Source organism: Canis aureus, chromosome 31, assembly GCF_053574225.1.
Source record: "Canis aureus isolate CA01 chromosome 31, VMU_Caureus_v.1.0, whole genome shotgun sequence".
In the NCBI taxonomy this organism is placed as follows: Eukaryota; Metazoa; Chordata; class Mammalia; order Carnivora; family Canidae; genus Canis; species Canis aureus.
This window is the reverse complement of record NC_135641.1, coordinates 44,137,498-44,160,299: the sequence shown is the minus strand read 5'-3', so window position 1 is coordinate 44,160,299 and position 22,802 is coordinate 44,137,498. Positions and strand designations below refer to the sequence as shown.

The 22,802-nt window shown below is 33.5% G+C and overlaps 1 protein-coding gene across 6 annotated transcripts in view; it reads right to left on the bottom strand.

The window, feature by feature from the left end:
* NAALADL2 (N-acetylated alpha-linked acidic dipeptidase like 2) overlaps positions 1 to 22,802 on the bottom strand; it is a 1,263,364-nt gene that overhangs the window by 137,027 nt on the left and 1,103,535 nt on the right. For all 6 annotated transcript variants that reach the window (XM_077880384.1, XM_077880385.1, XM_077880381.1 and 3 more), the window contains one exon: positions 5,655 to 5,750. In XM_077880384.1, coding sequence (XP_077736510.1) covers positions 5,655 to 5,750 — 96 coding nt within the window. The remainder of the gene's footprint in view (positions 1 to 5,654; positions 5,751 to 22,802) is intronic.

Here is a 22,802-nt window from a genome sequence, read left to right as displayed (position 1 = left end):
AAATGCTAATAAAATATATTAAATCCAAAAGGATATAAAATAAATACAGGGTGTTACATCAATTAAAAGTAGAGCAGGGGCGCCCGGGTGGCTCAGTCGGTTAAGCGTCTGCCTTCGGCTCAGGTCATGGTCTCAGGGTCCTGGGATCGAGCCTCATGGCTTCATGCTCCTGATGCTGTTGGGCTCCCTGCTCAGCTAGGAGACTGTTTCTCCCTCTGCTTCTACCCCTTCCTTCCCGTTTGTTCTCTCTCTCTCTCTCTTTCTCTCTCTCTCTCTCTCTCTAATAATAAAAAAAATGAAATCTAAAAAAAAAAAAATGTAGACCAAAGAAATGGTTGACAAGTCATGTGAACTCTATGGATAATGGCAAAGAACTGAGGATTGGGCATAAATGAAGAGAAAAAAATAATTCTAAAATTCCAAACAATTGGTTCAGAAGTTACAGTGACCAGTTGACCAGGCAAATACACTTTTTTCCTGGATTTTTAAATATTGTGGTAAAATACACATAACATAAAATTTGCCACCAGTCATTTTTAAGTATGATTGAGTGGTATGAAATACGCTCCTAACGTGTAACCAGGACCAATATCCGTCTCTGGAACTCTTATGCCTTGTGCAAGTTACAAGGTGTAAAACTGAAACTCTATACCCATTAAATAAAAATGTCCCATTCCTACCCCAACCTCCAATCTATGTTTTTTTTTTTCCTCCTTGGTTTCAATTACTTCAAGTACATCATATACATGGAAACATATAGAATTTGTCAATTTGTTATTGGCTTATTTCAACATGGGTGAAACTCTTCAAGTTTCACCCATGTTGTAGCCTGTGTCAAAATCTCCCTCCTTTTTAAGGCTGAACAATATTCCATCGTATGTATACACCCCATTTTACGTATCCATTTATCCCTCCACGGACACCGGGGATGTGTGCATGTTTTGCTATTGTGAGTAATACTGTTATCAACGTGGGTATACAAATATGTTTTCAAGACTCCACTTTCAATTCTGTGGGTATTTACCCAGAAGTGGAATTGGTAGATCATATAATTCTATTTGTAATGTTCTGAGGAACTGCCATAGTTTTCCACAGCAGCTACACCATTTTATATTCCCACGGACAGTGCACAGGGGTTTCAATTTCTCTACATCCTTGTCAACACTTGTTATTCTTTGTTTTGTTTTGTTTTTAATAATAGCCATCTTAACGGTGTGAGGTTGTGGGGAAATATGCCTTTGAACACTTCCTCTTTCTTATAATGTGTCTTTTCCAATGGATCCCATAAACCATTCTAGCCTGGGTCATTTGTCCTCTCCCTGTCACTCTTGCTCCTCTGCATGAATATTGTCAGGGCAACATTCTTGCACCATCGGTAATGATGAAAATGTTCTATGATCTGCGCCATCCTATGCAACCCTTAGTCATATGTGGTTACTAAACATGTGAATTGTGGCTAATGATATTGAGGAAATTAAGTTCTGGTTTTATTTAATTTATTTTTTAATTTAAAGCTACATGTGATAAGTCGTTATTACATCAGCTAATGCCTTGGATTCTATTTCTTCCTGAGCTCCAATCATGTATCCAACTGCCACCATGACAGATTTGTCTAGATGAACGAAGTATCCAAAATTCCGCATGTTCGATGCTAAACTCTATCACTTTCTTCAGCTCAATGCCCAATTTGGTTAATTCAATAATATTAACTTTGCCCATAATGGAACTATTCAAATTACCCTATACTCTTCACTCTGCTTCATGTCCCATATCCATTAAATCATGTATTCTGTTATTCAAACCTAAAAAAAGTCTCTTAAATCTGCCTTTTGTTATTGAAAGTACACATCATCATTTCTCACACAATATTACCAACAACCTGCTTTTTAAAGAATTCTCAAGGGTAGCTCATTGACATTACAGATGAAGTTAATATTTCTTAAAGTCTTCAAATGTCGCCTTTCTGGTGAATTTCTCAAATCTAGTCAGAAGCATAAACTCCATCTTCATTCTCCTCATAACTTGTTCATATTCACTATCACCTCTTTTAGTATGTTACATTGAAATGATTTCCTTACCTGTTTACTTCTTTGGACCCACTCCCATGTAATAACTGTTTTTGTATTTCAAGTGTTTTGCTTCATCCTTGGCTTATAATAGGCTACTAAAATACTTAGATAACTAATAACAATTTATGAGCTAAATGTTGAAGATTTAGAAACATAACTAGAAAAGTCCTAGGTAGAGAGGGAGAAATAAGCCTATTCCAAAACATAAATCCATGGAGATTTTTATTCACTTATTAAAAGATTAGCAGCTCAGATTTATATTGGTATTTCATTCATGTGTAGTCTTTGGAGAAATTAGTTTGGCTTCTATGATAATTAAAAAAACAAGTACTATTTTTAAAGGTAATCATAGAAGATAAGAAAACATCTCCAACATCAAGACAGTATGTCCTGCCCTTCGGCAACTTTATACTATACCACCTGACTGTCATTGAAGCAATGATGAATTACACCTTTTAGCATCAATATTGAGTCTCTCATTCATTATTTTCTTAGGTTGCATGCTTTATATCAAAAAGACAAATGCCGACATAAATTCATACTTTGTAAAAAATATATTTTTAAAAAGCTACAGGACAGCATTGGAAAGCTACATACTAGGACTCATAGCTCTTATCCCATGTGTGAGTGCAGTTTATTTATTTTCATTTTTTTTATTCAGAAAAATAACACCATTGATAGACTCTTAACTTTTTAATACTTAGGAACTATAATTTAATTTTACATATGTCTTATTTGGGATCTATAGCAAAGGCCTAGAATGTAAAGTTACTCATTTGTGAAGGATAATAGATTGCATTACATGAACATTTGTATTAGATGTATATGCTTGTTATATTTATTTAATTAGGCAAAATAAATATGTGATTGTGTTATAGTGCCATGTACTGAATTCAAATTTTATTGGGAGGAATAAGGAATAGTATCTTCAATATTTCAAATTACTATAGATTTCTTTAAAACGTTTTATAATTGGTATATCAGTAATTGTGTTTTATCATTTTCTAAAGTGTTTCTCCCATTTCACATCAGCTTTTCAGAATTCACAGCGACAGAACTTATACATAACTGGATCTTTTTATTCAAAATCCATTGGTAATTTCTATAATATCTCACTGTTATGTAAAAAAGGAGTGTACTAAATACATGATATACTATGATAATACCATTATTATTCTTACTGAAAAAATATTCCAAAGGCCTTGATCAATCTTTTACAAATTAAATTATATATTCTCTTTGTACACATTAACCTACCAGTGTATTCTCAGCATTTAATCAATTAGTTTAATTGTACACTTTCATATCTAACTTATGCAGGTAAGAGTCTACTTTCAAGACATCAGCACTCATACTTTTTATTGTGTTAATAATTATACTCAATTACATCCATTATTGCATTTCCAGAGAAAATGTATACGTTGTCTTTCAATCTCACAGAATCCCAGTGAGGAAAGCCCTTATGAGTGTATTCCTTTTTGATGTAGAAAATAAAATAAAGTTTTACTACATTAAATAATAAGTTGATAGCCAATGTAGTAAAATCTGGGCTCCATATATCCATATATCCTAGTCAGCTCCACCATATTTTTATTTTTATTTGGTTGTTGATCAATGAAAATTTGACCTTAAAATAAATTATTTATTAAGTACCTTTTGTTATGGTTCCCTAGTTTCTCCTACTGGTAAACTAAGATTGAACTTCTGAAAGCACAGTTTCTTCCCCTGGCCTATCTCTCTAACATGAATGGTCACCATAAGTAAACATGATGATTAGGGAAACAGTATCAACAGTAGATAAATATATTTGGCCATGAAAAGTGCCACAGGCCACTTACTTCTGCACTTATGCATGATTTATTTCTTCACAGAATGTTTTCCATCATCCATTTAATGGGTTAGTATCTGTTTACATGTGAAATAAATTTGAAAATAAATGTGGAACCGGTGGTAATGTCTGTGCACAAATTTGTGTATTCTTTCAAAAGGTCTCTGACTTTCTGTGTTTTACACTAAGTGCTGACTTCATAAATATGTTCAGCCTATGTCCTACTCTACTCCACTCCCTTCTTGTCCCATCCCTACTTCCCAACATGCTCTTAGAAGTTGTGGAGTGGCCAAGACATCACTGTGTGTTTCCACTTCTCACTATACATCTGATATCACTAGGGTCTCAAATTATTCATTCCATAAAAATCCAGTGAACTCCCTGACCCAAAGGAAAGCATAAAAAAATGGAGAAAATATTACTCTTCCATTGCCCTAAAGTCCTCTAATGCTTCACTTAAAAATAAGTAAGTAAACCTAACTTTAAGTATCCAGAATATTTGAATGAATACACACATCTGCACACAAACACCCTCATCTAAATGTATGCAGATATATATACTCATTTAAATAGGTACATAGATATATAGATATAGATATCTATTTTTATCTATCAATCTATCATCTTTAGAAGTATTAAGAATATACTTAATATTTTGAATACTAAGGAACTATTTTCCTTAGTAAAGGGGGCACTTCCATATTGCTATATCCAAATAAATATGTATATTAAAGGATGGGTACATTAAAACTAAATCAAAGAAGTGAAATAAATTTCAAAGCAAAGAGGTATAAATATAGTTAAGATTTAGATATTTTGAGCTAGGAGAATTTTAAGTAAAATGTGGTCCAAACTCCTCTTATTTCAAAAGTTCAGAAGAAATAAATTCACAGTTTTTTAAAAAGCTAGGGTAGACCTAGAATCCTAGTCTGTATTCTGAGTTCATTCTAATGCCATTTACTGAGTTCAGTTCATTATATCACATTTCCTGTTCATGAAAGAGAAAAATAGCCGTGTAAAATTTCACTAAGAAGATTTAAGAATGATTCAATCTTTCAACTAAGCATATATAAATATGGATTATTTTAAATGTGCTGAAATGCCAATATTCTCTATAAACTCTATCCCCAAAAGGGAGGTTATGACAAGTTAAACAAATAGTTGGTAAATGTAAAAATTCATATGATGTCATATGATGTCAGAGATTAAATTTATTTACTCCATATTGTACAATCTAATTTTCTCCATATTATAAACTCACAGCTAAGAGTTTTAAGAAAAATGTAGGTACAATCATTTAGTATAAAAGCATTTATTATAAATGCAGTCTTTTTTTTAAAGAGCCATTTTTCTTTTACTGAAATTAAAAAGTACCACCGCAAAAACCGAGTCTCTTAAATACTGAAACAAAACTTTGAAGATACAAAAATTCAAAGACACATTTTTACTGCCCTTAATCAAAGGGTGTACTTGAGAGTATACCACAAATCTACTTTCAGATGAATAAACAACTCTAATTGTTTTATCAAAGATTGATCTTGAATACAAATTATGCTGTTGGTCAGTATGATCTTGATTGAGTAGTTTATCATCTTCACTCCTTAGTAAAATAACAGGAGGTACTTAAAATCTTTTCGAGTATATTTTATAAATGAAAGTATAAGATTTATCTTGATTGATTATTTTCCTTTTCTCCATCTACCAACAAAAAAGAACAAAACTTTCCTAACTTGCTCATGAATGCTGTTATCTCCTACCTTGGTAATGGTTTCATGAAGGTTGAAAAATGGATCCATTTCTTCAATTTTTGCTGTGCGTTTAGGAAAAAGGGCCTCAGAAAGAAAACTTGGACCCTGTAGAAAAATCAGAAAAGAAACATTTAAAACTCTTCATTGATTTTGTTTTTCAAGTGCTTATTGGATTTTCCTTAAAGATTCAAAAGGACTCTAAATTGCTTTAAGTTTTCTGTGGATTGTTGGCCTTAATTCTACTGATCTAATTAACCCAATTGCAGAATACTTATAAATTAAAGAATAGAATTCTAAAACTCTTATTTGTATTTACAAAATTATTTTATTTTATTCAGAGGAGGTGATTCTTTGCAGTCCCCCCTTTTTTTCAAATGCAAACTTATATGTAGAGTAAGATATCCTGATGACAAAATCTCTATCTGAAACCCTTTCTCTGATTCATATATTAAATTTTATGTTTTAAGGCTGGTAGGATGGCATTTTTTTTTGTAACACAATTACCATCAAAAAAGCCGAGGTAAACATGTGCATGATATTTTAAATATTGCAAAACTCACTTCAAAGCAATAGTAAGATATTTTGGATAGATAGGTCTCATGGTCCATGTGCTTCCAATAAAATGATAGCATGTTGGTTGTGTCAGAACCTTGGTGTTGAAAATGCTTCAAATTAATCAGAAAAACTTTTTTTTTTTAATCAGAAAAAACTTTAGTCATTTTGTACCTCTAGGTGTAAACAAACCTCAGGATATTAGAAGACACAGGATGCTGACCATGTTAGTATCTACTATCCTCTAAATATTCATGCTTATTAAAAATTCCTGTATTTAAATCCTAATCTCCAAAGTAATTGTATTAGGAGGTGGGGCATCTGGGAGAGGATAAGATCATAAGGGCTTCATCCTTGTAATTGGGATTACAATTGGGGTAGAAGTTTGCAACCTACAAAGAATCCTCACTCCATCATGTTGGCACCCTGGTCTTGGACTTCTTATCTCCAGAACTGTGAGAAACAACATTCTGTTGCTTTTTATGCCATTCAGTCTGTGATACTTTGTCCAAAAGGACAAAGATGTTATCTAGAATAATGCTCTTGTAGTTATCGACATTATTAGCATCCCACAAGAGGACTATTACTTACCATATAAATATAGCTTTTACTTGAAAACCTGAAGTAACTAGGATTTGTGTAGAAAATAGAAGAATTGGGTTAAGATATATATGTATATATGTAGACTACTGAATGATAGATAATCTTTCTGAAGGCTTTCATAGGGAAGAAAGATGAAACCCAATCCAACCAGCAATGACTACAACAGGGTAGCAAATTTAAACTGAATTCTATTAGACCTATTCAATAGAGCTGTATATTAGAGCAATCTAGCAGCATAGACTATATAGATCAATGATGAAAAAAGTTAGGATGATGTAATGATGGACTCTGAAGTCATACAGATGAGGACAAAAACCAACATATTAATAATTCCCTATAAATTAAATAATTATGTACTCAGGCATACTCTTCATCCCCTATTTGTACAATATTGTGATCAAACAAAAGTAATTCAGCTATTTGCTCCAGTATATTCCCACTTGGGATAAGAAAACCATGAATCAACCAAAAAACATATCTATATAGGCAAACAGAATATTTATAAACACTTGCTTTATGTTCCCCTCCTCACTTTGGCTTGTAATCTAAAACTAATTTGCCAGAAACTGCTCAATCCCAACTAGTACTCCACTTTTTAAGGCTTACCATAAAACCACACAACTAGGCCAAAATATCATAAATATCCTTCCCTAGTTTCTCCATTTGGAGAGTTTACTAAGACTCAGTGTTATGGGTTGAATAATTCATATGTTGAAGCTCTAACCTTTAATATCTCAGAATCTGATGTTATTTGGAAATAGATCATTGCAGATGCAACTACTTAATTTAGAATAGGGTTATAAAGGGGTGGAGTGGGTAACAGATATGCACACAAGGAGAAAGCCATGTGAACATGAAGGTAGAGATTGGAGTGATGGTTGACAAACCAAGGAACTCCAAAGATGGCTAAAAAACCACAAGAAGCAAGGCAAGAGGCTTGAGACGGATTTTTTTGTCACACATCTGAGAAGGAACCAACTCTGATACCACCTTGAACAATAGATGTCCTCATACTCAATCTGTGGTACCTTCTTACGGCAGCCCTGGGAAACTAATACACTTAGGATGCAATTCTTCCTTACTGCAATAGGTCTCATAAACTTAAATTTGTTTATTAATAGGGTTTTTTGGGGGGCATTTTGGACAGTCAATATAGAAATATATTAAAATTTTGGTTCTGCCACTTAATTATGTTATCTTAAACACTTTAATCTCCAAAGGATTAGTTACCACATCTAAAAAAACTTAAACATCGTATACTTCACAGAGATGTTGTGAATGGTCCAATACCTGCCATACTAGAGAGCTTATATTAATGGCATTGATGATGAAGCTAATAGCAATAAACATCATAATGATGCTGGTAAGGGTGGCAGTGATATGGTGGTAATTGCAGTACGATGGCCAACTAAAGGAAATCCAAAGACCTCTCTATGATCCTATGAAAGGGCATAATTCACATTTAGATAGGCCTATTTTTCTAAAGAGAGATATCTTTGAATCAACTTTAATAAAAGAATGGCATGAATAATTTGCGGCATTCATTTTCATTTAATAACTTAAGCCTGAAGTCCTTAAAAAGTTTGTTTCATGAGTAGTTTTAAATAAACTTCTTGACATAATTTTATCTTATTAATTTTCCTACCAAAGCAAAACTTCATAAATAGTGCAAAGGTAAAATAACAGCCCCCCTCAAACTGAGTGATCCCATACAAGATAAATAGGGAATTATAATTAATGAGGTTTTTATTGAACTTTAAATTATTTAGTAGCAGTATATGTTAATTTAAATTATCCATTATGAGCCTTATCCTCCAATGTAATCCCTTTCTCTGTCTTATTCTTTCACCTATTTCTTGCCATACCATTTTTTTGTTTCTACTCCCTCATTTATTAACTTAAAAAGTATCCATGTGCCCCTTCTACATGCCATTTACTGCACTAACTGCAGACATGATCCTTAATCTCATGGAGTTTAAATAATGGATTTGAACACACAAGACAGAAAATATCACTGTCTTTGAAAGTATTACAACGTTACCATTCTGTATATGCATACACACACACATATAACATTATTATTCATAGACAGGTATTTATATATCCTGACATAAAAATAAAGAAAAGATTAAGAGAGGGATATATGCTTTGTGAAAGTTTTCTACTACTATTATATTAACTCTGAGTGATGGCTGTTTAATAATGGTTCCCATCTGGGAATGAGAGGGAAGTTAGGCACCACTAACCACTTGGAAAGGACTTTTGTCTAGAAAAATTATTGATTGATTAAAATAAAGAAGTAAATAAAAATAGATGAAAAACTTAACACTATATGTCTGCCACCTGCAGATCATAATAAAAATATTACAGAAGAATGGATACTGATAAATAAAAAAGTCTAACTAGGATATGGGGTAAAATTCCATTTGTCACTCCAGTCACAGACTTACTTGTCCTTCCTGTAACATTCAGCCATATTTAGGACACTGTCTTTCTTTCAGCTCTTTTGTCTAACATCACTGAGTTGATCCTGCTGATTCTTGAGTTGCATATTATTCTCTCCATGAAATGGATTTCCTTTTCTTTTTTGAATCTTACTGTCATTTTTAGGTGGTCTACTCTCAGTCTTCTCTTTTCCACAAGCTAAGGGGTTTTATCTACTTTTCTGGCTTCAACTACCATCTTCAAAATGATGATTTCCTAATCTTTGTCTCCAGATCAGATTCCTGTTTTTAGTTCATCATTTTGTTTGTTTATGAAATCCTTCAGATATATCAACTTATGCTCCAAATCATGTGTTTCTATTTGTTGCCTTCATTTTTTGGATGATAGCATTATATCGATATTTTGCCTATATTTATATATATATATATATATTTTTAAATTTTGTGCCGTTCTTGGCTCCAGCGTCTCTCACCCTTTGTACCATAGAGTTACATTAGCCAATTCCCTTATAATCTATATATTTAGACAATTTTCTACAAGTCTTTATCTATTGCTATAGTCATTTATTATTTTATCCAAACTCTGGTCCCTACTGACTAGAGACCAAAGTTTAAAATCTTTAGTATGATATTTCACAAACAAGTCCTAGCCTTTTTTTTTTCTTTCACTTTAGAACAATTCTTTCTTTCCCATAAGCCATTTTTATCCATATAGCTTCTGGTTATAGTGCAGCAGGTTATTCACCAAACAGGACCCACCCTTACTTTTACTATCTCTGTTCCTATACTTATGCCATTTCCTCATCTGCCAGAAATGTTCTTCCTCCATCTGGTTATCAGGTTTCTTTCTATAGTTGCTTTCCTTGATCCTCACCAACCCATCAGAGTTCATTGTGCTCTTGTCAGTGTTTTAATTCCACATTATATTTACTTCTACTTATCATTTATCACATTGTGTTTCTGTCATACTTCAGTTTTCTCTACTATACTATGAGCCTTTTAAGACCTGGGATCACTTTGTATTAAAATAGTGAAAACTGACGGAAAACCTTGAGTAAGTCATGAATTTCTCAATCTTAGTATCATCAATCCATAAGGATGAAAAATGTAAACATGCTGGTCCTTCTCAGAGAGTTCATGTCAAAATTAAGCAAAGAAACAAAGTATATAAATGTGCTCAGGAAGGAGCAAAGGACTACCTTAAAACTGATTTTTTACACTTGTCACGAATTGCTCTTGTTATGTAAGCAAAGTTAGAGTTCTGAAATTAAAATTACTATAAATACGTGCTGTGTATTGAACTCCTTGTGAAGTTTCTCTTCTACAATCTACAGTTGTTAAGACTTATAAACCATTTCTGTAGGACAGTAAGTCCTTAGAGGGCTTTGAATACAGCAAGTTATTTTTTCAAGTGTGTGCTGAGGATGGTACTCATTGATGCTTATAAGGGGGGGGGGGTAAATTTTAAAAATATATGATAGGAAACAGGGAGTTTACATAGAAGGCTATTGCAGTACTAGAGTGAGAAAATGTGAACAATCGCCAAACTGTGGAAAGAGTGGAGATATCCACTGACAGATGAATAGATAAAGAAGATGTGGTATGTTCTCCCATATAATGGAATATTACTCAGCCATCAAAAGGGATGAAATCTTATCATCTATATTGACATGGATGGAACTGGAGAGTATTATGCTGAGTGAAATAAGTCAATCAGAGGAAGACAATTAACATATGGTTTCACTCATATGTGCAATATAAGAAACAGTGCAGAAAATCATAGGGAAGGGAGGGAAATTGAATGGGAAGTCATCAGAGGGAGACAAACCATGAGAGACTCTTAACTATAGGAAACAAACTGAGGATTGCTGGAGGGAATGTGGGTGGGGGGAATGGGGTGACTGGGTGATGGGCATCAAGGAGGCCACATGATGTGATGAGTGCTGGGTGTTATAGGCAACTGATGAATTACTGAATACTACATCTGAAATGAATGATGTTCTATATACTGGCTAATTTAATTTAAATTTTTAAAAAAAGCTATAGGCTAAACCAGGACAGTAGTTGTAGAATTAGAGAGGAGGGAGTCAGTTTGATAAATGTTTAGGATAAAATGTCTAAAATAAAGTACTTGGTAATTAATTGGATGTGTAAGTCTTAAAAGGAGCCTAGATTGCAAGTATTTCCAGATTTGATGAAATGAGTGGATACAAATTTCATTAACTTAGAAAATATAGAAACACATGAGAATTTAGGACAAAAAATAAGTTTTAAACATTTGAAGTAAGGTATTTGTGAGATATCCATCTAAATTTATCCCAGAAGACGAGTGACTATTATTTCAGATGTTTTTGGTTCAAGACCAAATTCTAAACTGAAATAAAAAATAAAAAAAAATGTGTGAGAAAATTTGAGAAGCATGCACATAATAATCAAAATGTAAAGAGGACCATACATAGTGAGTGTAGCACAGATCTCTGAGTAACAGCGAGATCTCTGAATGGCACCTATACTTAAGGAAAAATAAAAACAAAATCTATGAAAACATTATAGATAGAATAATCAAAGTAAACATCATCATATGAGTTTGATTTTATGAGACTCAAAAAGATAGAGAATGTCTGAGAATGAATAATCAATGCTTCAAAGGAAGTAAAGAAATACAATAAGATGAAAATCATCTATTGGAAGTCACATTTCAAAGACTCCCAGTGCCTTTTGTCAGAAGAGTTTCTATGGATTAGTGAGCACAGGACACAATGCAATCAGTTGAGGAGTAAATGTGAAAAGTGCAACATTATGAACTACCTTATTCTCTCTAGAAATTCATGTTAGGTTGAGTGAAAAGTTAAAAAATATTTATCACTACCTGAAGAGAATAAAAGAACCAAGGCAAAGTGTATTTGTTGTTTTAGACAAGATCGATGTGAACTTATTTTTAATGTGAGAGAAAGCATCCGGAAGGTCAGATGATATTTTTTTTTTTAAAAACATGAAAATTTTAGGGAAATAAATAGATCACAGTCTTAAAGGGAAGGAATTACAAGCTCAGGAAAATTACCCAGAAAAATGAATTGTAACTGGAGGAGCCATTGGAGAGACAAGTGTTGAAATGAGGATAAAAATATGGTGGAAGAGTGTTAGTGCCTATACATAGGGAAGAAAACACTCAAAGGTTATATTCAATTCATTTCTACAATAGATGGAGTTGACCAGACTTTAACTTACTACCATACCAAAATACACCCTTTGAATTTTTTTGGGGGGGAAATAATCATTTAAAATATTTAGTTCATGTAGGTGTAAAGGGCATTGATCTAAAAAAAAAAAATTCTGCACATGTCTTTTCTGTGTACTTGGCACTTAATGAACATGATTTAGGTGAATACAATAATATTTAATCCACCTACGTATCTTGAAGGTGGAATCGATTATGACCCTCTCCTTACAAATGGGGAATTGAGAACCAATGAGTTCCACATATGAGCTCAAGGTCATACCATAAGTAAGTGGTAGAGTCTGGATTCAAACACAGATTTTTCTGACTCCGCAACCCATGCTTTCATTCCTATGCCATGCCTACCCCTTACTGCCAAAATTCTCCTTAGCTGAAGATTTTGATTTCTTGAATGTCGGTGGAAAAGGATGATTTTCCCCATCTCTTGTTCTAGTTCCCTCCAAGACTTACTCTACTCTATATAAGCAGCATGAATGCTATGTACAGTTAAAAGATATAATCAAAGACTTCCTGCTTAGACTAAATAAAATTGAATCTAAGAAGTCCCACATGCATTTCCTTCATTGTAATATTCTCCTTTCTGCAAAAGAGAATATACACATCAATACTTAAATTTAATATATGGAATTAAAACAATTGCAGGCTTTGAATGGCACTGACATTCATAATGTGCTGGGCTGATGAAAAAGGTAATTACAGCCATAATTTTGGAAACATAACCTTCTCATTACTATTCAAAGTAAAACAGACTTGAGATAATGTGGAGTTTAAACAGAAGTGTAACAATCTAAGGGTCAAATGTGGAACAATATTAGGACATTATTTTCTGAATTCACCCATTTTTTTCATTTCAATTATTTTTTTCAAGTTTTAGGAAAGTCCACACCATTGGCCTTATTGAAAATATTGAAAATATTCAAGGTCCCTTTATAGTTCCATTCATATTGAGGTAGCATTCTAATTTTAGACCTAAATGAAACATTAGAGATCTTAATTTAACCCAGAAACACAAAGTAAAACATAAGAAATTCAAATGGTTAAATGATTTTTTAAAAATTGCAAAACAGTTCCTGGAAAGCCAATAATAAACTTTGCCTCTGTGTGTGTGTGTGTGTGTGCGTGCGTGCACATTCTTTAAACATTTCACCTTTTCCTGTACTTTTAAGAGGGGGATAAAAATTGTAATACAAGTCTTAAAAATACATATCATTTCAATGAATTTATGATGAGTTTTTGATCTTGAAGTTCTCATATGCAAACAAAATACTTTCATAGGACCCAATCTTCATATTTTAGACTTTCATTCAGCTCTTCCCCTTATATGTCTTGCCTTCTTTCATATCTTAATCACTGGATGTGTGCCTATCTTATACATTATCATTAAGTAGTCTATGTCTTTGTTTTGTTTCACATCACAAAGATCAGGAAGGAGGGAAAGCTGAGTTGTAGCAATAACAAAAAATAATAATAACACATAGCAGAGGGTTTCACAAAGTAAGGCATTTCCTAATTAATTCCTTCAGCTAATAATCTGATGGTAAATAGTTAAGATTAAGTAAATATATGTTGCCAAATAAACTTTCTGAATAAACATTAATTATTCCATATAGTAAAGCAAAATGAGCAGTGTTTATGTTGCTTCCATAATTGTGTTGCTGTCATGAATAAAAGAATAACATCTGACAAAACATTTGCCTTAATGACACTAGTAACAATGTTCTTATTAACATAAACATAACAAATGTATATGCATTAAATAAAGAAATAAAATAACTAAATAAAAGACCAAAATTTATTTACTTAGAATAAAGGATGTAAATATATACTATATAGAAATATGTACTATTTATATAATAAATATACAATATTTAATGTTTGTCTATGGAAAATAAATGATAAAGAGTCCTATAGTATAATAAATATAGAATAAACACATAAAGCTAGTAAATATTATTGAAAGTTTAACAATATTTATCAAATACTTGATATATGGCAAGCTCCCCAACTTCTCTCTGTGCTTTAGCTTTCTCATCTGCAAAGGGAGTATGACAAAATCTACTCATAAAATCATAAGTATTATATGAATTCCTATATATAGAATTCCTAAGAAAATTCCTAGAACTGTTAATCCAAGTAGCAACTCTGTCAGAAAGGTATATCTGAAAAAAAAAAAAAAAAAGAAAAGAAAGGTATATCTGTCCCCAATTTGTAGATGAAGAAAGCTGAGGTTTAGGACAAAGGATGAAGAAATTTGCTAAGGAAATACATTCACTCGTTGGCAGGATGTTAACCCAAACATATGACCCATTTATTCTCATTTAATCCAGGGGTCCTTAAATGCCAGTTCATACGGCGGTGCTGTAGCCCAGTCCATAATAAAATGAGACAGGTCATAATGTTGCAGAGGGATTTTTTTTTCATAACATTAACTACATGCTAATTAAAGAGCTATTTTTTTCTTAAATTATGTTTTTTTTTCCACTGTCTTCTGATATTAAAACATTTTTCTTTTGCATGAAATAAATTGAAAGTAGATGACATCTCTCGTTTTTTGTTTTGTCTTAATGCACTTCACTAGTAAATTTAAGGTTGGCACTCTATGTCAGGCTCAGCATTCTTATTTTTTGATTCATTTCATTTGTCCTCAAAAAAGTTTTAAATCTAAAAAGGACTGATTAAATCCTTTAGGTTTTTTTCATCACGTCAGACTTAGAGATAAAAATATTTTCAGTGCATTTATTCAAATTTTTCATGGCTGTGTACCTTGTGTGAGAATAGAAATTTCAATGTTGGTTAGTTGAGCCTCATACATGCCCTTACACTTACATCACTGATTCAAACTATAGAATTCTACTACTTCAACCATATACGGCCTACAAAGGTTAGTAGGCATCTTCATGAACATAAAACAATAAAAATAAACTTTGTACCTGAAACACTACCACGCAAGTAATATCCACACGGTAAAATGTCAAAATAATACACATTTTCTGATTGGTAGGAGGTTTAACAGATTTTCAATATATATGCTAAACACTATGTAACAGAGGGTCATAAGCCTCCCAACACTAAAATATAATCTGATGATGAAAGATGTCTTGTAACTTAAGCCATTGTTCCTAAGCCAAGTACCATTTTAAAATAAATACTAAATATTTTGGGTGTTTTGGAGAATCTGGCATGCCCACTCTATGCAGGTAAAGTATTAGGGAGGGATGTGAGGATTCTTTACTGCCCTTGAGAATCACTTGTAAGCAAAAGATTTGTATTTATGTGTAGATTTCCTCTAAAGTACAGAAAATTGTCTACGAATAGTTATACCCTTAAGTAGAGATCATGTCAATCCTTAATGTTCTATAATATGCATTAAAAATATTGTACGTATAATGAATGATATATAATGCTAATAAGGCTCACTGTGAAAAACCCTCAGTTAAAATCCACATAAAATAGTAGATACTCTGATCACTCTACTTTGTAGATAAAGCAACTGAGGCACAGCGAGTTTAAGTAACCTACATACATGAGCAGTAAAGCTGGGAAATGAACCCAGGCAGGGTCTGTGCTCTTAACCATTCATTATAGAATATACCACCTATAATACACGTTACAGTATCAACAGACATTCTTTAGAATCTTTGTAGATGAAAAAAATTAAGTCCCTGTTCACCTCATATACATCTCATATATGAACAGAATATATAACTCTGCCTAATGTTGTGATTTAAAATCTTTGCTCGCCCTGAACTTCTCTTAACCTGGGAATTCCACTCTTCTCCAGTAATTTTATTTTATTATTTTTTTCATTTTTTTAAATATTTGATTTATTTATTCATGAGAGACACACAGAGAGAGGCAGAGGGAGAAGCGAGCTCCCTGTGGGGAACCCAATGTGGGACTCAATCCCAGGACCCCAGGATCACGCCCTGAGCCGAAGGTAGATGCTCAACCGCTGAGCCACCCAGGTGCCCCTCTTCTCCAGTAATTTTAGATACACATGTTATTTTACCATATTTCAGTTTTTAAAACAGGATATGTCCCCACCATATATTTTAGATCCTCATGCTGACTGAGCGAGGCAATAGAGATGCTCTCTCCATTTTCCTATGAAGTTCAAATAACCGTGAAGGAGGCGATCTCATAAACTCAAGTCATTGAATGTTTAGCTGAATGTTCTTTTCTCTTCAACTTGCCTCCTTTCTTTTGGGAGGCTGATAATCCTTTAAATATCAGATGTACCACTAGGTGATTATAAATTATTTCACAGTCTATCAGATGGAGTCCCAGAGGAGGTCCCAGGAGGAGCCACTGTAGACAAGGGGAAGACACTCATGGGGCCACAGGGTGGCACCTGCTTGTCCCCTCTGCTATTATGTTCTAGTTAGAGCTGGTTTGGCTCCACCAGTGCATCCCGGCCACATCGTGGGGTAGGGTGCTGCACCCAGTGACATCATAACATGGTTAATATCCTATGTATCAATGAGAATGCAGCAGGATTGACACAAATAAGTTGCAAGGTGGAAAAAAGAAGAAAAGAAAAAAAAAAAAAAACCTGTTATTCCTGGATCTTGGAGGGAAAGAGTTTTCTCAGTAATGAGAAATCCAAACTTTAATACGGTCTTTAGTAAAACTTGGTCTCTCTGGTAAGGTCTCAAGTCAATTTAACAACAGCATTTCTTTGAGGTCAGAGCCTGTTAGCCTTCTGAAAAGCTTTCTGTTGAACAGTCAGTCAGTGCTTTTCTGAGGGCTGTATTTAATCAACTGTGAAAGAAATGAGGGATTTAAAGGTCTTAAAGTTAAGGGCAAAAGAATCTAAACATCAGGTTAAGAAGAAACAAATACATTATTCAAATCCTGGGAGAGATGCTCCAGTCCTTCAAAGTCCTTTGGCTAGAAATAGGAAGAGATTACCTATGTAGTCGTGAACTCATGTTCCGTAATCTGGGTGAAAACACCCAAGGGAAATTAAAACCAGAATATTAGCCTATCTGAAATTTTACCATTCATTGTATTTTTCTTCTTATTATTTTAACACCTTTTTTTTTGTCAAATACTAAGCCCAGCCTAGGAGAAATTGTGGAGAAATCAGAAGAGCATAGTTCTCAGAAGAGAAATGATTGTTTAAATCCATCCCAACCCTCCTCCCCATTCCCCTTCTATGCCACCCCATTGGCATCTCATTTAACAACATATGAATGATTTCACATTAATATGATTAGATATCCCTGGGCAAATTACATATTTCTATTCTTGTTACTACTTACTAAAGGCTAAACGAAAGTCTTTATTTCCCTCTGTAACCCAGGGAGCACATGTGGATTTAATTTCAGGACTGAAATTTGTTTCTGGAGTATCTATAGTTTGGGGCAATGTTTTCCTTTAGCTAAATGCATTCATTTTAATCATTCATTCCATTTATTCATTTGAAAATCAATAAAGACACAAAATTAATTCTGCAATTCACTAAAGCAAAAATCCCATTTAATTGAATAAATAGGTATTAAAGAAAAGAGCTGTTGTAGCCCTAATGGATAAAACATGTATGCTACATTTGTCTCTTAGTAGAAGTCTCTAAAGACTACAGTAAGTGTGACTTCAAAAAATTATCCAAGCCCCAACACAGAACAGACTCTTTCCTTTGTGGATTAAAATATAAAGAAAGAAAATATGCTTTTGATTTCTGATAGCATCTTCCCTTAGTTTTCATTTGAGAATAATCAGTTATCTCAATTTTCCCTCATCCTCATTTAAAGACAGTGAAATTAAAAAGACATTGATGTTCTACTTTTCAAACAATGGGTCACTTCTGATTAAACTTCGATTGAACATTAGACTTTCAGACTTAAAACAAATTGCCTCCTTTTGCTTTTCAATTTGGACCCAATTTCCTGCTGCCCTCAGGTCACTTGATGGCAATTAATTGATTATGAATCAACAGAAGGTGGACTAAAATTGGAAAAATAAAAATAGAAAAAGAAAACCTGTTTTTTTTTTCCTTTAAATTTGTGACCAACGTTTTATAAATGACTCAGTTCTCTCTCAAGTTATATACACATATATTCATAATTTAACAAATTTTACGTTTATAAAGTATTTTTAGGAAAAGTAGACTGCTCAAATTTTACTTGACTTTAGGTTATTTGACTTCTGAGAAAAGTTTTATTTTATTTTATTTTTTTTAATTTTTATTTATTTATGATAGTCACAGAGAGAGAGAGAGAGAGGCAGAGACACAGGCAGAGGGAGAAGCAGGCTCCATGCACCGGGAGCCCGTGAGAAAAGTTTTAATCAAAGAACCATATCATACTCTACAATTATTAAGATATTTCCTTGTGATTTGTTACAATACCCAAATCTGAAGGGTAGCGGTGATTCTCACCAATCTCTCAGTACAGGCAGCATGGTTCACTTAAAGATTAAGTAGGAATTTTGGACCTAAGTGTGAACTCTGTCTCTGCTGACTACTATGGTAACTTCAAACAGGCATGTTAGGTCTCTGACACTGTTCCCTATGTATATTGTTGGAATCCTGATATAATGCACACTGAGTATTATTATGTTTTGTTAGTATTATATTCTTATAAATAACATGTATTTTTAAAGCTCCTATTCTCATAATAGTTACATATTCCTATTTAGTATTTTTATTTATTTATTTTTAATATTTTATTTATTTATTCATGAGAGACACACAGAGAGAGGCAGAGACACAGGCAGAGGGAGAAGCAGGCTCCCTGCAGGGAGCCCAATGTGGGACTTGATCCCTGATCCTGGGATCACACCCTGAGACGAAGGCAGACGCTTAACTGCTGAGCCACCTGGGTGTCCCTATTTAATATTTTTAAATGAAATAATAAAATAAGCAAAACCCTTAAAGTGGTAGCTTGCACAGAGAAGCTGCTCCAAAACTGCTAATATTTATCATTTTATTAATGTTAGCCTGTTATTAAACTCTGTATCCAGTGCTTAGTGTGACTTTAGATACCTAATACATTTACTTGTTTAATATTAATTATTAAAAATTAATACTTAATAATGCTTATTTAATATCTTTGAACATTTATCAGAATCATACATGATCAGAAATTCTATGCAAAAAAAGGTGGCCTTTTATTACTTAAAAATGTTCAGAATATTTTAGAGAATATTTATAGGATCATTTGGAGACTACATATTCAAAATGACTACTACTAGTAATTGATTGTAAGACCAATAATCAAGAAACAAAAGCTTAAGATGTTCTGACTAAATTATCATAGGCACCTGGGTGGCCATGGGCAAATTTATTCTCATCTTTTCTTCCCTCATCTATAGCAGTTAAACAAATGTTTATTGAGTTACAAGCTATTGCTTATACATGAACAAAGGAGAATAAAACACAGTCTTTGAGAAGCAAATAAGAGAAGAGACATGAAGTATAAATGCACAAGTGTGTGTGTGTGTGTGTATGGAAGGAGAAATACAATTTACTTAAGCAAACAATCTAGAGAGAGAGAAACACACACGTGTATATATGTAATGTGAAGTTCACATGTACATGAGTGTGTTATATAAATATGTGCATGTCTGTTTATGCACTTACGAAGAAATCAGCTGTATTTAAAATAAAGTAAATGATAACATGGAGGCATGCAGAGGATGCTAATCCCAAATAATGAAGTTTTAGGGCAGGCATCCTAGGAGAAGTGCTTTCTGAGCTTAGCCCTGGAAAGTAAAATGTAGTCAGGGAAAAAGGGGGTTAGATTATTTCAAACAAAGGGAAAAACATGTTCAAATGCAGACAGATGAAGAACTCCTTACTCCTTAACTGGATGCTCTAAAGAGTTTGGTGTTAATTGGCTAAAATGTTTGAGTTGTGCAGTGTGGCAAAGATATGAGGAAATGGAAGGTCATTGAGGATCTTAATCTAATGCCAAAGAATTTGGACCTTATTAAAAAAAGAATCAGGAGACATCTTTACAGTTTTAAACAGGGAAGTTCAATTAGAGTATTTCAATGGCATCTGAGTTCCTAACATTCTGTGATTTTATCACAGGTATAGTACTTGGGAGACTTTCTTTAAAATAGTTCATGTTAAAAAAATTAAAACAAAAAAATAGTTTATGTTTATGAACTCACTCTAAAAAACATAATAATAGAAACTCATAGGCATATGTATTTGCTACTCTTATGAATTACATAGACACAGTGTAGTTATGAAATGGAAAAGAAGTATTATTTTTATATTTTTTATGAGTATATGCTGGAAAAGACACTTATTAAACAAAGTCATTATAACCATGAAAGATGCCAAATTTGCTTTAAAGATTGGCAGTGTTTTTTATGGTTACAGTTCAGTAATGCAAACTACGGCCAATGGGGAGTGAAGATGCAACCTATTTACAAGTCATCCTAGGTCATTTTCTACCTAACAAAACTCTCTTCCTGTGTTAACCTGACTGCAATAACAGAATTTTGTTTCCATATTTACATTCAATAATGTCTAAAACATGTAGACCAGCTCAATGACGATTATTTTATTCTTTATCCGTATAATTATATGACACGCCAGCAGAGTGTGTACTGTTGGCAGAACAACTCTCACTTCCTAATTTACTAAGAAAGAGAGAAATCTGAAAAATACCTGCTTTCCCTGGATGACCTTTTATGTCTTTCCGCTTTTAAATTAAATTCAATATGGGGTATTTAAGTCACTAATATGGTGAAATGAATAACAGTAAAATCTTGACCAATATACATTGACTGACAATTCTTAGAAATTATTTTTCAGCTCCCTATCTTAAATTTAGAATTGGTATTTCAGGACCGGGAAAGATACTAGAAATTAGGTTGAACCCTTCTTTTTATATCTGAAGAAACTGGCATGAAGGCAACGGCTGATGAGAGTCAGTGCTTGCTCTGGTCACTGTGCTGCCATTTCTTACCCCCAGGTGACTTTCCTAAAGTGCTCATCAAAGCTGCCAGTCATCATAACACAAAGAGGGCTAGCGCTTTGCACCAGAAAGAGCAAAGGGGGAGTGAGGGATATGTAAGTATGTTTCCTCTCAACTATCCTGCACAGCATCCGGATTTCTGCCCCTTGCCAACTACACAGATTTTAATGAGATTTTTGGAAAAGGCCAAGAAGAGTAGAAACATGAACTCTAACCATGTATTCATGGCGACAGTATTCCTTCACACGCAGTGACAAACACTCACATACACATGTGCTTAGGGTACACAGGTAAAAAAGGAAAGCCTATGAATGCACTCCATTCCTTTAAAAAGTGAATGTCATATCCATACACGTTGACTTTCCTCAGTGAAAATCTTCCCCATGCCCCCTTACTGGAATTATTCTAACTTTTAAACAGGGGTCTTTAAATATATGGAAATCCTTGAAAATCTTCCCATTGGCCCCCGCCCCTTTTTAAAACTATTTCAATGCTCCCAATTACACTGTTCCAAACTGCACATGATTTATTTATTTATTTATTTATTTTCTATTAGCTAGTTCTCATAGATTTCAATACTGAAACCAAAGCCAGGGTTCAATCTCTAGTTGGGCTAGTAGACTTGTTATTGAAAACATTTCCTTTCTGGGGGCACCTGGGTGGCTCATGTGGTTGAGCATCAACACTTGGTTTCGGCTCAGGTCCTGATCTCCTGGTGGGGAGATCTAGGCCCAAGTGGGGCTCCATGCTCAGTGGGAGGAGTCAGCCTCCCCTCTCCCTCTGCTCCTGCACTCACTCTCTCTCTCTCTCTCTAATAAATAAATCTAAAAAAGCAAGAAAGCAAGAAAGCAAGCAAGAAAGAAAATCCTTCCTTTCTGGATTTCCATTTTCATCCTAGTTAGTGATCTTAAAAATATGTACTGCTAACCAAAAGAGAAACCAAAAAACTCAACACAGAAAGATGGCTTAGTACAAACAATCATCACTACTAGAAAAACTAAGTCACATAGGGCCTTGGGTCAATAGGATTATCTTTTTGTGTGTTATGTAGTACAGTGGTGTCAAAGGATAGTGGTGCACACCAGCATTTAACTGGTTTTGTAAATATTTCAGAAATAATAAAAACCAATGATATAAACAAGGTCTAAGTTAAGCATAATGGCAAAATGGTAATACTTTCTATTTTTACTATGATGCTACCCTGGAAGTAATTATACTTTGCATAAACAGACATTCAGTAAACTTGTGATAGAAAAATAAAGATCATTAGCATTTCTATAAGTTCAATCCATCATAAAACCTATAGTATCATTAAATCAACCTATATTTAAGAGACTTATTTAAAAGACAAATTCACACCCCCTACACAAGTGCTATAAAAATGTTT